Source organism: Aquarana catesbeiana, linkage group LG02 (genome assembly GCF_042186555.1).
Source record: "Aquarana catesbeiana isolate 2022-GZ linkage group LG02, ASM4218655v1, whole genome shotgun sequence".
NCBI lineage: Eukaryota > Metazoa > Chordata > Amphibia > Anura > Ranidae > Aquarana > Aquarana catesbeiana.
This window is the reverse complement of record NC_133325.1, coordinates 77487172-77505585: the sequence shown is the minus strand read 5'-3', so window position 1 is coordinate 77505585 and position 18414 is coordinate 77487172. Positions and strand designations below refer to the sequence as shown.

Below are 18414 nucleotides of genomic sequence, written 5' to 3'. Positions count from 1 at the left end.
CATCTTTTTGTTCTCTGTTTTATAGGTCGAAAGTTTAAAAAGTATAACAGACTAAAACCTGGTAGGGAGCTTGACAGGATTGCCACCTCCAGCCCCATGGAATGTCAGCAGGCTCTGACACAGAGAATATCTAACAGTTCGGCACAAGAGGTTCAGTACTTTCCAGAACTGTTGCAGATTCTACAGAGTATAGAGCCCGAGGTGGTGTACGCTGGATATGACAACACTAAGCCAGAAACCCCCAGCGCTTTGCTGTGTAGTCTCAACCAATTATGTGAGCGACAGCTCCTCTGTGTTGTAAAGTGGTCCAAATCACTACCAGGTAACGTGATTATTAGTTTCATTTTTTTTCTCTTTAAAGTGATTGTAAACCTCAGACATGAAATATGAACAAAGCATTTCCTTCTATAGTATGGACTTGTCTATCCAGAGCACTAAGTATAATTTCTGTGTGCTGCTTCGTTCCTCTGCTATCAGCATGAATCACTTCTGACACCAAGAGAAAAAAGATGACAGAGAAGGGAGCTCCAGCTGATTGACAGCCTCACCTCTGTTCCTGAGTGCTGTGTGGATGGGGTGTGTCCCTTCCCTCCTATGAGATCTCAGATCTCCCCTCACTGAGCTCTGCAGTGTGTAATTCCCGCCCCCTGTTTTCTGAAAGCTCAAATAAGCTTTATAAATTCTGGACTTTGAATGGCCGTGGAGAAGAGAATACTGCTGCAGATAAATAGATACAACTTACATAAGAAGATTTGTTGCATCTCTGTATCACCTGAGGCCATTCACGTCACTGGGTATACGTAAGGGTTTAAAAAAAAAAAGACTTTAAACTTAGAAAAACTCAAACTAGTGGTTCCGTTGACTCTTCAGTTGAATAGTAAACAAATCTTTAAAAGCAGAGCTGTATATAAAAACCCAGCCTAACAATAAGAGCTCCAGAAAAGTCACCCGTGTGCCCCTCTGAGACTAGTTTTATTTAGTATAAGAGGGCTGATGTCAGGACAGAGTCCAAGCAACTGTCATCCCACTGCCTAATTAGAATTCACTTAGCTCTTAGGCCGGGTTCTCAAACGCTCCGACATTGGGAGCTCATGTCGCATGACGTGTGAAAATCAATGTTTCCCTATGGGAGCCGTCTTAACTGGTCCGACACAAGTCGGTCAGACTTTGAAAATGGTCTCTACACTACTTTGGTCCGACTTTGATCCTACTTCATTCCATTGAATATCACTGAAGTCGGATCAAAGTCGGATCGCCGTCTTAACTGATCTGACTTTGGCACGCAACTTGTGCTCTGAGGATCTTGAAGGGGAACACCTCACCAAATTTTTAAAAAACGGCATGGGCTCCCCCTCCAAGACCATACCAGGACCTTTGGTCTGGTATGGATTTTAAGGGGAACCCCCCACTCCGAAAAAACGTAGTGAGAGTCCCCCCCAAAATCTATAACAAACCCTTATCTGGCAGGTCAGGAAAGGGGGTGGGGATGAGTGAGCGCCCCCCCCCCCTCCTGAACCGTACCAGGCCACATACCCTCAACATGGGGGATGGGTGCTTTGGAGCGGTGCTTGTTCCCATGTTGATGAGGACAAGGGCCTCTTCCCGACAACCCTGGCCGCTGGTTGTCGGGGTCTGCGGAAGGGGGGCTTATCCCCCAGATCCCGGCCCCCCCCACCCTATGTGAATGAGTATGGGATACATTGTATCCCTACCCATTCACCTGAAAAAAGTGTCAAAAATAAAACACAGCACACAGGGTGTTAAAGTCATTTATTAAGGCAGCTCCGGCGTCTCTTCTGACTTCTTCTAGCCCTCTCCAGTTCTTCTCTCCTATCCGGGTCTTCTCTGCTCTCTCTCCGGTTCTTCTACCTCTGTCTGCTGTTTTCTGCTTCTGCTGGGTCTTCTCGGCTATCTTCTCGCTCTTTTGCTGGGTCTTCGCTGTCTTCTCCCTCTGTTCTTCTTCTGATGTTGACTCGATGTTCTCTCCTGCTCTAATGCAGGGTGCATGATGGGTGGTACCATCATAGCGTTGAGTCAACATCGGAAAAAGAACAGAGGGAGAAGACAGTGGAGAAGACCCAGTAAAAGAGCGATAAGATAGCAGAGAAGACCCACCAGAAGCAGCAGACAGTGGACAGAGGGGGCGAAGAACCGGAGAGAGAGCGGAGAGGACCCGGAGAGGGGAGAAGAATCATAGAGGGGAGAAGAACTGGAGAGGGCTAGAAGACTTCAGCGGAGCAGACTAAGAGAGGGAAGAGACGCCAGAGCTGCCGCAGACCCCGACAACCAACAGCCAGGGTTGTCGAGAAGAGGCCCTTGTCCTCATCAACATGGGGACAAGGTGCTTTGGGGTGGGGGGGCGCAGGGCCCCCCATGCCCCAAAGCACCCACCCCCCTGTTCTGGGGTGAATGCGGCCTGGTACGGTTAAGGAAGGGGGGGGCGCTCGCTCGTCCCCACCCACTTTCCTAACCTGCCGGACTGTGTGCTCGGATAAGGGTCTGGTATGGATTTTGGGCAGGACTCCCACGCCGTTTTTTCTGCGTGGGGGGTTCCCCTTAAAATCCATACCAGACCGAAGGGCTTGGTATGCTCTTGGAGGGAGAACCCATGCCGGTTTCTCTTTTAAATTTAGCGAGTTCCCCATAAAGACTCATAACAGACACAGTGCCTGGTATTGTCAGGGATCAAAGTCGGATCCCTGTTCATTGAAGTCGGATGGATGTCAGACTTCAAGTCGTAGGGCAAAGTCGGATCCAAAGTGATACAACTGTCATGACGTATCGGTGTGAACCCGGCCTTGGGCAGCATTTTTAAACTTTAAATTTCTGACAGGTTCATGCGTGCAGGACACATTTAGATTGATTATTGTGCTGAGTAATAAATACACATTAAAGGGGTTGTAAAGGTAAAATTTTTTTCACCTTAATGCATTCTATGCATTAAGGTGAAAAAACTTCTGACAATACCGCCGCCCCCAGCCCCCCCCGTTTTACTTACCTGACGCCTCGAAAGTCAGCTTCGCGTTCCCGACAACTATTCCTCCGCTCACCCTGGCCGCTGATTGGCTACAGTGGATGGATTGGAAGCAGCGCAGCCATTGGCTCGCGCTGCTGTCAATCACATCCAATGACGCGGCGAGCTGGGGGGCGGGGCCGAGTGATACAGTGAGCGGCTATAGCCGCCGGCTGTATCACGGGAGCGCGCCCGCAAGCACTAACCACCATGCGAGGGAGCTCGCATTAAGGTGGTTAATGCTTGCGGGGAGGAGCTGAAACAGCCGCCGAGGGACCCCAGAAGACCAGGTTCGGGGCCACTCTGTGCAGAACGAGCTGCACAGTGAAGGTAAGTATAACATGTTTGTTATTTTTAAAAAAAAAAAAATTTACCTTTACAACCCCTTTAATTTGTAGATTTCTTGTTTGTACGGCAAACATTTTTTCCAGACATTTCCTTTGATTTTTTGGGACTCTAATGGCCTAAACTTTTTTCGATTCACACCCAATGATTGGCCAAAAAATTACCGAACGGTCCAAATGATAGTTTTTCCAAAGATTTTTTGCCTGGTTGTATCGCCAGCGTAAGAACTTGTGTACAGAACTACTTTTCTCTCTATATAAGTCAATGGGAAAGCTTGATGCTGCTGAGAAAGAGATTAATACAGGTCAGATGAAGGTCAATTGGCAGGTCAAAAATAGGCCAAATGGCAAGTCAACTGGCAGGTCAGAAGGAGGTCAACTGGCAGGTCAGGAGTAGGTCAAATAGCAAGTCAGGAGGTGGTCATAGCAGATCATAAGCACCTGTGAAGGCATTTGGATGGAACTCATAGAAGTACCTCAAACCAATCTTAAATGAAGACTGAATACACCTAAAGGACCACTGCATTTGCCCATCTACAGTTCACGTTCTCAACCATTCCTTCCTGAGTCCTCAGGAATATACAGAGAACTTATCACAGGCTAGGTGACACCATTGCAAAGAATTAAAGTAGGTTGGTTATGTCCCAGAACCTAGATGTTGCATCCATTGATCCCTCTACAGTTTCCTCAAATATATTACAAAGCTGGTAAGAACTACTTTTCACTCCATACAAGGCAAAAGGAAAGTAAAAGCAGTTTGATGCAGCTTTAAAGGAAATCATATGGCAAATAAGGAGGGGGTCAAATGTCAGGCCAGGAGAAGGTCAACTATAAGATCAGGAAGAGGTGAAATGCAAGCCAGGAGGTGAAATGCAGGTCAGAAGCACCCATAAAGGCACTCAGATGGAACTCATGGAAGCATCCCAAACTGGTCAGAAATGAAGGCCAAATGTACCTAAAGGAACACTGCATTCGCCCATCTGCAATACAGTATCCCCCACTCCCCCCTGGGTCCTCAGAAATATATGGAGGATCCATCATAGGCCAGGTGACAACATTGCTTAGAATTAAACTAAGTTGGTTATGTCCCAGAACCAAGATCTTGGGTCCATTGATCCTTCAACAGGTTCCTCAAATGTTTACAAAGCTCATAAGAACTAAAAGCAGCTTGATGCAGCTGAGATGGAGATCATAAGGCCAGAAGGAGGTCAAATGGCAGGTCAAGAAGAGGTGGAATGCAGGCAAGGAGTATGTCAGATGCAAGTCAGAAGCACTCAGATGAAACTACTGGAAGCATTTCAACTTGAACATTCCCCTTTGCAGTGGAGCTGTTCACGCATTGCAAGAACTAATTGCTTATTATGGTCTAGGGGGTATGGAAAAGTAGATTTACTTACCCGATCCTCCGCTGCTCTGTGCTGCCAGACCAGTCCCCGCAGTGTCTTTACTCCCATTCTCTAGTGGCCTAGGGTCCTGGAATCATCCCTAGCCTTGCATTGGGCATGAGGAAAGTCTACTGCCAGAGCATAGGGGGAGCACTTTCTGTCACTCTTCACTAGACTAAACAGTCAATCCTCACAGTGCGGGCACAGCTTCACTGCAAGTGAGAATTTTAGAGTTTCTTGGTGTTGGACTTTAAATGAAGGCCAAATGTATCTAAAGGTACACTGCATTTGCTCATCTATAGTAAACAGTGCCACCCACTCCCTCCTGGGTCCTCAGGAATAAATGGAGAATACATCATAGGCCAGGTGACACCATTGTTTAGACTGACGTTAAATTGCCCTTACTAACCGATGTCAGTTTTTAGCAGGCCATACTTTATAATGTTACTATTCATTTATCTCCCCAGGCTTTAGAAATTTGCACATTGATGATCAGATTATCCTCCTGCAATATTCCTGGATGAGTCTGATGGTGTTTGCTATGGGATGGAGATCTTATACGCATGTCAGTGGGCAGATGCTTTACTTTGCACCAGATCTAGTTCTGAATGAGTGAGTATTTCTTTTATATTATATTTTACTTCAAAATTGTCAAACTAAAAGCAAATGATTTTTTTTTTTTTTCATTTCATTTTTCATTCTATGGTCCCTTTATCTAAAAGCTGCTGCAAGCCAAACACTAAGTCCATAGTTGCGACGCAATTTTCCTATTTAAAAATGCCATTTGGCACCCAGGAGGCGGCAGTCCCATTCGTACAGAATAAACATGTACATGCGCTTTTATTGTTTTTTTTCACTCAGTCAGCTGGGCTGAACGAAAAAAACGAAATCGATTCCCCCATCCACACATTTAAGAACACATATAAGAACAAGAATGAGCTGCATGGTCGAGATGCCAGAAAGAAGCCTTCACTCCACATAACAATGTGCCAGAAGCTTTGAGGCTTGTCAAGGTGTTGTCAGGCATATTGTAACTGGGCTTTTTTTTTTGTAGCATTGGTGCAGTAAAGGTTTCTTATGCCGCGTACACACGGTCGGACTTTTCGTCTACAAAAGTCCCACGCACGCCAACGGACTAAAGCTGGCTGACAATCCGATCGTGTGTGGGCTTCCCCGGACTTTCAGCGGACTTTCAGCGGACTTTCAGCGGACTTTTCCAGCCACAAATCTGACGGACTTTAGATTTGAAACATGCTTCCAATCTTTATGTCGTAACTACGCCGGACCCAGAAATCCGCTCGTCTGTGTGCTAGTCCGACGGACAAAAACCCACGCTAGGGCAGCTATTGGCTACTGGCTATCAACTTCCTTATTTTAGTCCGGTGTACGTCATCACGTACGAATCCGTCTGACTTTTGTGTGATCGTATGTAGACAAGTCCGTTTGTAAGAAAGTCTGCCGCAGGTCCGCCAAAAGTCCGCCAAAAGTCTGACAAAAGTCCGTCGAAAGTCTGTCGGACAGGCTGTCGGACTTTTGTAGCCGAAAAGTCCGACCGTGTGTACGCGGCATAAATGGCAAATCGACCATGCAGTTCATTTTTGTTCAAGTATTTTCGTATTGTGCTCCTTGAATCAGGGCCAGTTGGGTGATTTCTGTTATCACTATGATTTAAAAAGGAGCCAACCAACTACGGATAATAAATGGCTTCATATGATCACTATCCTTAAATAAAAGACAGTTTTTTGGCCAATGTCAAAATGTCACAATTTCTGTTCGGGTATACAAACTTTTGAGCACAACTGTAAAACAAACAGAAAGCACACAAGCATCATGCCACACCTTCATATAACCTCTATTAAGAAAAATTTGGTACTCAAAACATTCTTTATAAACGTGCTATATCACATAAAATGGCATCCAGGAAGAGATCTGATGAAGAGGGTCCACCCTTGAAACTGGTCATTCTAGAGACAGCACCTGAAAGGCCTCTTTCACATGGTCGGGTAGCTGCAGCCCCCAGATTCCTGTAGCTACGATTAGGGACAGATGTCTGAGCCTGGACGTGGCTGACTGTGTCCAGACTTGGACATTTGTTACTAAGCATAGCTAACTTCTCTGTGTGCAGCTACATGGGAACAGCAGCGGTCACTGTCAGCCCAGCATTAGCTTGAATGGGCTGAGCACATAACTCGGTCATTCCAGCAGCAAGAATATGCAGATTCTTGCTGCAGGAATCCAGCGGCTGCAACTACCTGGCCATGTGAAAGAGGCCTAACAGGATCCACTGCAGGGATATATTCTGTGCAGTAAGAGCTCATTCACATATGGGGCAGCCCTTAGCCCTGTAAATGCCACACTATGGTGCATCAGTGGCATGCATTGAATGTGTTGTGGACCAGTCGCAGTGTGGCACCATAGACTTGCATTGGTCACTTTTGGCAGCAGCAACTCCCAACCCAATGCAACATGCTGTTTGATTTTTGCTGTGAAAGCAAATCACAGCATTGCAGGTGCAGCGTGTGTACAGCCCTGAGCGGCTGCAATCCCTGCTTCAGGCAACCGGCTCGTTGGGGGACAGTAAAAAAGCTCAACCACCTACTTTGACTGCCCCCTAGCCACACATATGAACAAAGCTTAGAGCAGGGGTGTCAAACACATTTTCATCATGGGCCACATCAGTATTATGGTTGCCCTCAAAGGGTCAGTTGTCAGTAACGCGCTTAATGAGCGTTTTAAAAGACAAGCAACTTTTTTTTTTTAATTTTGACTCGGTTTGCAAGTGTTGTCTCGCAAAACGAGCAGAATTCAAGCTAATGGGGTGTGCAGTACCGCATTTGGCCAGAGGAACGGTTCGGAGCCGTTCGGAAATACTTGGAATCACTCAGAAATAATCGGAAACACTCAGAAATACTCCGTTCCCCAGTGTTTCCGATCCTTTCCGAGTTCAGCCAAGCTGTCCCCGAGTATTTCCGAGGCTCTCCGGCGCCCCCCACATGCATTATCTGGCCACATGCGGTATTGCATGTAATAGAAGTCAATGCGGAACAAATTATCTTCGTTTCCATTGACTTCTATGGGGAAACTCGCTTTGATATGCGAGTGCTTTGGATTACAAGCATTCTCCTGGAGCGGATTATACTCGTAATCCAAGGTTCCACTGTATCTGCTCTTTATCATGTTAAGTAATTGTCTCTGCCTTCTTGTGAAAATAAAAGTAATTGCCTCTGCATTTTGATTATTACTAGTTGTAGTAAGAAACTTATGATACCAGCAGTGTGCAACCCTCCTTTTTAACTGGCATAGAATTGTACAATTCTCATAATGATTACAAACAGATGTCAAGAACACCCCCACCATCAGAAGTCAACAGTTCTCCACCCTCCTTTACATCACAGTGTAGCCCCTCACCTCGTGCTGCTGGGAAGAAGCTGGGGGTGGAGCTGGGAAGCAGAAAGTACAGGGTCTGGAGGAGGACCAGAGGAGGGCTGGAGTCTCCTGAACAGGGGTGGCCCATCCATTAAGGCCGCACTGGCACCGCCCCCTTAATGACAAACGGATAGATTCATGCATTGCATTAATCTATTCATGGATGCTGTATCCACCCCCTTTTCGGATGCCGGGCGCCTGAATTCCAGCGGTGGGGTGGTTTTTTAAAAGCGCCTGATTAGAGCCATAGGCTCTAATAGGCTTCAAAAAAGGTGGACTTGGAGTGCAGAGCATTGTGCTCGCAGTCCACCCAGGGGTGTTAGAAAAGCAAATTAATATTTGCTTTTCTAACACTGAACCACCTCTCCGATAATCAGGAGGCGCAGGTCTAATACCGGTCACCTGATTGGCTGAAAGCACAGGCGATCCCATTGGCCAGCTAGCAGAAGCAAAGAAGAGATGCACAGAGAACACAGGAGCCATCGCCTGACCTGCGCTACCCGTCCCACAGCTCGTCACCGGCTGCCTGATCCACCACCAAGATGGGGTAAGTGCCAGTCAGACAGTGAACAGGGAGGTGGGTGGGGGGCGGGGCACAGTGGCTGCATATGATGGGCACAGAGGCAGCAATTGATGGGGCACAGAGGCTGCATTTCATGGGCACAGAGGCTGCATTCAATGCACAGAGGCTGCATTTGATGGGCACAGTGGCTGCAATTGATGGGCACAGAAGCTGCATATGATGGGCACAGAGACTGCATTTGATGGGGCACAGAGGCTGCATTTGATGGGGCACAGAGGCTGCATTTCATGGGCACAGAGGCTGCATTTCAATGCACGGAGGCTGCATATGATGGGCACAGTAGCTGCAATTGATAGGCACAGTGGCTGCATATGATGGGCACAGTGGCTGCATTTCATGGGCACAGTGGTTGCAATTGATGGCACGTTGGCTGCATTTGATGTTCTTTGTTTCAGTATTTTTCTGAATTTTTCAGTTTGTGTGCGCCCCCCCCAAAAAAAAATTTGAGCACCAGCTGCCACTGCTCCTGAATGCTGAGACTAGGGGAGGCGGAGACAAGAGGGTACTGCCACTGCACAGAGAGGCACAGGATCTGTAGGAGGAGTTCTATCCTCCTTTCTGCTGCCGACTGCTGAGACAAGGTGGAGGCAGAGACAAGGGAGATGCCACAGTTACTGGAGAGGTGCAAGGGCCACATGAAATGGCCTGGTGGGCTGGATTCGGCACACAGGCCTTGTGTTTGACATGTGGCCTAGAGGTTGAACAGGTCTGTTCCTGGATGTCATTTTATGTGATATAGCAAGTATATAAAGAATGTTTGTAAGTACTGCATTATACTACTTTTACTAAAGGTTATATGAAGATGTCATATGGTGCTTGTGTTGTATAGCGTGCTATAAAGCCAAACTGACATGTGGCTTGTAGATACCTTTAGGCCTGTTTTACACCTCAGTCCCCTTGTACAGTATGCTGTTCTGCATGCATGCTTACATAGTTACATAGTAGGTGAGGTTGAAAAAAGACACAAGTCCATCAAGTCCAACCTATGTGTGATTAAGTGATGCATTAATAACGTATTTGTAGTGCATTTGTATGCTTATAAATGTATATTTTTTTGTGGTGCATTCACTTGTGTTCCGGTACTTTTCCATACAAAAAGAAGCCCACCCCTCTCTCCTCTCCACCCCCTATATGCAATGGATAGATTCATGCCCCTTTTGGGCACCGGGCACATAAATTACAGCGGCCAGGGCTCTAATAGGCTTCAAAATAGTGTGGGCTCTGGTCGCAGAGGATGCGTCCAGAGCCCACCCAGGTGTTCGCTGTTGCAACACTGATCCTCCTCACAGCCAATCGGGAAGCAGGTATGAAACCCGTTTCCCAATTGGCCAAAACGTTAGGCGATCCTATCGGACGTCTAGAACCGGGAGGAGCAGAGAGGAGACGCACTGCGGAGAGAACTCCAGGAGAGGACACCGGAGTCCGCCACGCTGGAAGATGGCCACAGCAGCTCTGGCCGCTGCTCTCACCGACCGCATCCACAGTAAGGACAGCGGGTGGTGGAGGGGGGGGGGTGTTAGTGCCATGCCGCGCAAGGGGGGGTAGCTGGCAGTTGGGGAAAACCCACCAGCCGCCACTGGAAGCAGCTTGCTGTACTTTATTTCAAACTCATATTAAAGCACCACAGTGGTGTAAACTATGCTCATTGAAAAACATTCTTGTCTTGTTTTTTGCATAAGCCATCATACTGCGATTAAAAAAGTAGCATACAACTGCAGCTGGTGTAAATGATCCCTTAGCGTAATCCTTTAATATTGGTACTTTTCTTTGTCTAAAAACTCAGTGTGTTGTCGCTCAGAAATATAACAGGAGCGAGGACACGAGTCTACTGAATCTCATTTCATGAGCCTACTGGGTCTCATTTCATCATCACCAACATCACAGAATATAGGAAAGTATTTCTGGACATAACACTTGCCAAATGTTTGTTTCCTCAGACAACGAATGAAAGAGTCCTCGTTTTATTCCCTCTGTATAGCAATGAGGCAGCTGCCGCAGGAGTTTGTGAAATTACAGATCAGCCAGGAGGAGTTCCTGTGCATGAAGGCTCTTCTGCTTCTGAATACAAGTAGGTGCATGGAGGTGGAAGGGTAGCCCAAACCATCACACTTTTAGTGATACTCCAGGTAAACAGCAAAAAACGACAATCAGGATACACTTAGGAAACAAAACAACTATGACCAGCAGATTCTGCTTCACCCTTCTTACTCTAGTTTTCAAAAATTTCCCCTTTTAATGAGGACATCACTAGTCATGGTCCTGATGGAAAGCCAGAGCAATCTTGGGGCAGCTATGGTATGTTAAATGAAACATGAAATCATCTTTTATCCAACACTCTAGGCAAATTGTTAACTACACATTTATAATACTTACAGTGGGTATAGAAAAGAATCACCCCTTTTACCACTTGACCTCTGGAAGTCCCCCCCCCCCTTCGTAACCGGGCCATTTTTTGCGATACGGCACTGCATTACTTTAACTCACAATTGTGCGGTCCTGCAACGCTGTAACCAAATACAATTTATGTCCCCCTTTTCCCACAAATAGAGCTTTCTTTTAGTATTTGATCACCTCGTTTTTTTTTTTTTTTTTTGCGCTCTAAACAAAAAAAAGACAGACAGCTTTTAAAAAAAAAGCAAAACGTTTTTTTTTTTTACTTTCTGCTATAAAACATATCAAATAAAAAAAAATGAAAAAATAAATGTCTTCATCGATTTAGGCCAATATATATTCTGTTACATATATTTGGTAAAAAAAATCCCAATAAGTTTATATTAGTTGGTTTGCGCAAAAGTTATAGTGTCTACAAACTATGGGAATTTTTTTTTTTTTTTTAAATTTCTTTACTAGTAATGGTGGCGATCAGCGACTTATAGTGGGACTGCGATATTGCGATGCACAGTCGGACATTAATGACACCTTTGACACTTTTTTGGAACCTGTGACACTAATAAAGTAATCAGTCCTAAAAATATACACTGTCACTGTACTAATGACACTGGCTGGGAAGGGGTTTAACAGCTAGGGCAATCAAAGGGTTAATGGGGTTCCTAGTCAGTGCTTTTGTGTACTGTGGGAGGTGCTTTTACTAGGGGAAGACATGGATCCTAGTCCCCGCTTTGCAGAGATACAGGATCCATGCCTTCTCTCCGGTCAGAACCACAATCTGTCTTGTTTAAATAGTTAGATCACCGGTACCCGCAGATCAGCTCCAGCTGGGTATAATCACATTGAAAGCGAGCCGCTGGTGGCCCGGGAGTGGCACACAGGTGCCACCCTTTCGCAGTGAAACAGTTTTTTTTTTTCCAGCTGTATTTACTCAGTGCAGCTTATAAGATCCAAGTGTAAGATATAACACCAACATGTCAGAAAAAAATAAAAAAAAAAATAAAACAGAATCACTGTTGGAAAAAGGATCACCCCCCCTCCTAAAAATGACCTCTTAACTCAATCAGGTGTAGCTAATCACCTTCTCAATGGCACACAAAACCATTTGACTGTGATCAGCTGTGGTCATTTTGATTAGCTAAGCATTAAAATAGCTTTCCTGGAGCATTTCAGTCTCTGGTAGTGCAGCTGAAGCAAACAACCAACTATGGGTGGCAGGGCACTGTCAAAAGATCTCTAGATAAAGTTGTGGACAGGCACAAGTCAGGAGATGGATACAAAAAAGTATCAAAAGCTTTTTCAATGCCTAGAAGCACAGTGAAGGCTATTATTAAAAAGTGGAAGGTATTTGGTACAACACAGACCCTCCCTGGATCAGGACGTTGCGCCACACTAGATGAAAGAGCCAGGAAGAAACTGGTCAGAGAGGCTACCAAGAGGCCTATAGAAATTCTGAAGCAGTTGCAGGAATTGATGACAGAGTGGTCATTGTGTGCATGTGATAACAATATCACAAATTCTCCAAAAATGTGGATTGTATGGGAGGGTTGCAAGAAAAAGGCCATTCCTCAAGAAAGCCCACATGTAGTCACAGCTGAGCTTTGCCAAAACGCACCTTTGAGATTCTGAGGCCACATGGAAAAAGGTGTTATAGTCGCATGAAACTAAAATTGAATTATTTGGCCTCAACACCAAACGATATGTCTGACGGAAATCTAATACAGCTCACTATCCAAATAGCAGCATTCCTACAGTAACGATGGTGGTAATATCCTATTATGGGGGTGTTTCTCTGCAGCAGGGACTGGAGCACTTATCAGGATAGAAGGAAAAATGGATGTGGCAAAATACCATCAAATTCTTGAGGAAAATCTGCTGCCCTCTGACAGAAAGTTGTCAATGGGAAGAAGGTTTATATTCCAACATGACAATGACCCAAAGCACGCAGCAAAAATGACCACACAATGGTTGAAGGAGAAAAAGGTGAATGTCCTTGCATGGCCTAGTCAGAGCCCAGACTTAAAGTGGTTGTAAACCCTTTACAACCACTTTTTGCTACAGGTAAGCCTATAATAAGGCTTACCTGTAGCTACTCTGGATATCTCCTAAACCTGCATGGTTAGGAGATATCCCCTGTATCTGCATGTGCCAACGTCATCGGCACATGCGCACTGAAGCAGTGGCACGTATGCTTTTGTTCGTGGGTTTACAACCACTTTAAACCCCATTGAAAATCTGTGGAATGACTTGAAGATTGCAGTCCAGAAATTGTCACCATCAAGTTTAATTTAACTTGAGTAGTTCTGCAACGAAGAGTGGGAAAATATTGCAAAGTCTAGATGTGCAAAGTTAGTAGAGACATATCCCTACAAACTAAAGGCTGTGATTAAAACAAAAAGTGGTTCAACAAAATACTGACACAGGGGCTGAGCCTTTTTCCAACTCAGAGATTCAGTTTTTTATTCATTTATTTTTTGACATGTTGGTGTTATATCTTTCACTTGGATGTTATAAGTTGCACTGAGTAAATATAGCTGGATAAAACAAAAACTGTGTCTGTTCCAGTAGCGGTCCATACACTGTGGGCGCACGGCCGCTGCCCCCCCATCCATGCGCCCAGCCCCTTTCAGGATGCCATACTCATGGCTTCCTATGGCGGGGCGGGAGGGGGTGTTACTTTTTGTAGCACCTGATTAGAGCCATAGAGGGGGTTGGGGGTGCTGCCAGAGCCGCGAGCCCCGCGAGTGGGGGGGGTCGGTGGGCACAATGGCTGCATATGATAGACACAAGTGGCTGCATATGATAGACACAAGTGGCTGCATATACTGGGCACAAGTGGCTGCATATACTGGCCACAAGTGGCTGCATTTGATGGGCACAAGTGGCTGCATGTGATGGGCACAAGTGGCTGCATATGATGGGCACAAGTGGCTGCATATCCTGGTTACAAGTGGCTGCATATACTGGCCACAAGTGGCTGCATTAAATGGGCACAAGTGGCTGCATATGATGGGCATAAGTGGCTGCATATGATGGGCATAAGTGGCTGCATAAGTGGCTGCATATGATGGGCACAAGTGGCTGCATATACTGGGCACAAGTGGCTGCATTTTATGGGCACAGGTGGCTGTATATGATGGGCACAAGTGGCTGAATTTGGGCACAGTGGCTGCGTTTGATGGGCACCAATGGCTGAATATGATGGGCACAAGTGGCTGCATATGATGGGCACAAGTGGCCACATTTGATGGGCACAGTGGCTGCGTTTGATGGGCACATTGGCTGCATATGATGGGCACAAGTAGCTGCATTTGATGGGCACAGTGGCTGCGTTTGATGGGCACAATGTCTGCATATGATGGGCACAAGTGGCTGTATATGATGGGCACAATTAGCTGAATTTGGGCACAGTGGCTGCGTTTGATCAGCACAAGTGGCTGCATATGATGGGCAGAAGTGGCCGCATTTGGCTGCGTTTGATCAGCACAAGTGGCTGCATATGATGGGCAGAAGTGGCTGCATATGATGGGCACAAATGGCCGCATTTGATAGGCACAGTGGCTGCATTTGATGGGCACATTGGCTGCATATGATGGGCACAAGTGGCTGCATATGATGGGCACAGTGGCTGCGTTTGATGGGCACAATGGCTGCATATGATGGGCACAAGTGGCTGCATTTGACGGGCACAAGTGGCTGCATTTGATGGGAACCAGTGGCTGCATATGATGGGCACAGTGAGGCTACAATTGATGGGGGGGGGGGGGGGGGGGGGTTCAGTATTTTTCAGTTTGTTTGTGCCCCCCAAAAAATTTTGAGCACTAGCCACCACTGGTCTCTTCATTTTAGGCTGCAAAGCAACAAAATTTGATTATTTTAAAGGGGGGTGATTCTTATCTATACCCACTATAACTAAATTAAATGCTTGTCTTTTAGGGCTCATGCACACAGATGTATTTGAGCCTTCAGCTTAATGAATGGGCGTGTTTCGGTGCCCAGGAGCCACAGCCACAGGTGATGTGCACAGCCTGCTGCCAGCAGCCTTTCAACGTCTGTAATAAAAAACACAAATCTATTGCGCTTGGGTTAATATAAATCCTAACATATAGCAGCTATCACAGTATTGTTCGGCACAATAAACAGTAACAAGTGATAATAGTGCAGTGCTGTACTAAATAAAGTTTGAGTATGAGTTTAAATTAGTTCATAAACATTTAAGTAGATGTTCTTAACCACTTCAGCCCCGCAAGAATTGACTGCTCAATGACCAGGCCATTTTTTGCGATACGGCACTGCGTCGCTTTAACTGACAATTGTGCGGTCGTTTGACGCTCTACCCAAACAAAATTAACGTCCTTTTTTTCCCACAAATAGAGCTTTCTTTTGGTGATATTTGATAATCTCTGTGGTTTTTATTTTTTGCGCTATAAACAAAGAAATAGTGACAATTTTGAAAAAAACACAATATTTTGCACTTTTTGCTGTAATAAATAGCCCGAATTTTTTTCTTAAAAAAAAAAAGCAAATTTTTTTCCTCAGTTTAGGCCGATATGTATTCTCCTACATATTTCTGGTAATAAAAATCGCAAAAAACGTATATTGATTGGTTTGCGCAAAAGTTATAGCATCTACAAAATAGGGGATAGATTTATGGCATTTTCATTATTATTTTTTTTTTTTACTAGTAATGGTGGCGATCTGCGATTTTTATCGAGACTGCAACATGGCGGACACATCGAACACCTTTGACACATTTTTGGGTCGACTGACAATTACAGCAATCAGTGCTATAAAAATGCACTGATTACTGTATGAATGTCACTGGCAGGGAAGGTGTTAACACTAGGGGGCAATCAAGGGGTTAACTGTGTTCCCTGGGTGTGTGTTATAACTGTGGAGGATGGGATTGACTAAAGGAGATGAGAGATTGTGGTTCCCAGCTCGTAGGAACTCACAATCTCTCTCTTCTCTCCTTACAGAACTGGTTGTAGGTAGTAGTAGTAGGATGAAAGTTGGAAGGGAGTGGACGACCCCCCTCTCCTCCCACCCCTACTGTGTTTTCGGGGACAAGGTAGGGGTGGGAGGAGAGCGCGGTCGTCCATTCCCTTCCAACTTTCATCCTACTACTACCTATAACCAGTTTGATCCACTAAGTGGTAGGGACAACTTCCAGGGGGAGGAGAGGTATATCACAGAACATCCTACTAATTGGGTATTCCAGTATAATCAGCAGGAGGATTATTCTCAAAGGGTGCCTTTGGGTAACAACTATTGGCATAATAATATCAAGCAGTACATGATTTGAAATCCCTTCCGGTCGAATAAAATGGCTGCTGCAGATGTTAGGAATTCCTTCTTATCTAATGCTTTTCTATTTAATCCCCCATTACATTTTGCTCTCTCAATTTCAGTTTTTAGGGACCTGGTCACTAAAAATCTGGAGCAATTATAGATCAAAAACAATAGGAGGGAATTTATGTTTAAGAAGGCTTTAGACCCTTTGAAAGAACTTGACGATATTGTAGTACGCCCCGCTGACAAGGGTGGGGGATTGTGATCTTTGACAGTGAGGCTTAGTAGTCAGAAATGTTAAGGTTATTATCAGGCCGGGAAACTTGTGTTCCATTAAGACTGAAATCTACTTTCAAATTAAAAAAAGAGCTTATAGCTTTGGTAGAGGAGGTTCACCGAGGAAAATTATTTCCAAAAAGGAGCATGCCTTTTTGATCCCTGTAGCCCCTAGGGTGATCTACTACCTACCAAAGGTGCATAAGGATCCTGTTCACCCCCCTGGGAGGCTGATTATAAGTGGAATAGATTCGATTACTTCCAGGATGGACAAATATATTGATCACCTTTTGCAGCCTTTGGTGGTAAGAACTCTTTTTTGTGAGACTCCACACAAGTTATTAATGCCCTTAAATTGGTGGATTGGAAGGAGAGTTATATCCTTGTCACTGAAGATGTATCATCATTATACACTGTTATATAGCATCGATATGGTCATGAGCCAGTGGAGCATTATCTGAGATAGGATACTATTTCTGATATTCAGAGGGATTTTATTTTGAGCCTTTTGGATTATGCCATGGGGCACAATTATTTTTGGTTTGGTGGTTCCTATTATTTGCAAAACAAAGGGGTGGCCATGGGGGCCAAGTTTGCACCCAGCATGGCCAACCTCTTTATGGCTAAATGGGAGGAAGATGTCGTCTATCAGAGACCTAGACCGGAGTTGATTCTCTCAAAAAGGTACATAGAGGACATCCTGCTCCTATGGGATGGCGAATTTGAATCGCTGAGTGAGTTTATGTCCATGTTGAATGATAATGACTGGGGCATCAGGTTATAACATGAGGCAAGCAAGACCGAGAGGCTTTGGGTTGTTGATGGTGACATTATCACATCAACATACTTCAAACAAACAGATAGGAATGGATACATTGATACAATAATACATTGATAAGAGCTGATATCACAGTGCTTGGTTGAGATCCGTCCCTAAGAGTCAGTTTTTAAGGCTGAGAAGGAATTGCACAAACCAAGATGATTTTTTACATGAAGCTTCTGTCCTTAAACAGAGATTTTTTTGGGCTATGAGGCAGATGAACTGGAGGGAGCCCTGAAATTGGCTCCTGAAAAAAGTAGGGATGATCTTTTAATGCCAAAATCTAAGGGCCAGGATGATAGCTTCAAGTTTGCCCTCTTTACCATGTATTCTAATCAGCATTACGAGGTAAAGAGGATTATTCATAAACATTGGAGTGTACTAAAAAGTGATAGAGTTTTGGGACCACCCCTCACTGATAACCCTTGGGTGGTCTACAGGGGCGTTCCCCCATTAAGATTTGAGATAGCACCCAATGTTGTTGATCCCCCTAAGCAACTTTCTTTTTTTCAGAGTATGGGTGTTTTTTGCTTTTTTTTTGTAGGAAATGTCTGATTTGTAAAATTAATGCTCAGAGATGTAGGAGAATTGACTCCTTTCAGTCTACTTCCACCCATGAGCAATTTCCTATTAAGCCCTTTATTACATACTCATCCAAAAATGTTGTTTATATTATTTGTTGTCCATGCGGGTTTCAGTACATTGGTCGTACTGTCCATATGTTACAGACAACATTGGGCGAGCATGTAGCTAATATAAAGATAGGATTTCTTAAGCACAGCCTGTCCAAGCATTATGTTTTGCGACATGACTGCAATCCTGAGGGTACTACCTTTTTAGGAATAGATAGGTTTACTAGCCACTGGAGGGGTAGTAATGTAGTTAGA

The 18414-nt window shown here is 45.0% G+C and overlaps 1 protein-coding gene across 1 annotated transcript in view; it reads left to right on the top strand.

Moving 5' to 3' along the window:
• PGR (progesterone receptor) overlaps positions 1 to 18414 on the top strand; it is a 126101-nt gene that overhangs the window by 97866 nt on the left and 9821 nt on the right. Inside the window, exons 4-6 of the mRNA XM_073613055.1 lie at positions 26 to 322; positions 5210 to 5354; positions 10689 to 10819. Of these exons, the coding sequence (XP_073469156.1) occupies positions 26 to 322; positions 5210 to 5354; positions 10689 to 10819 (573 nt within the window). The remainder of the gene's footprint in view (positions 1 to 25; positions 323 to 5209; positions 5355 to 10688; positions 10820 to 18414) is intronic.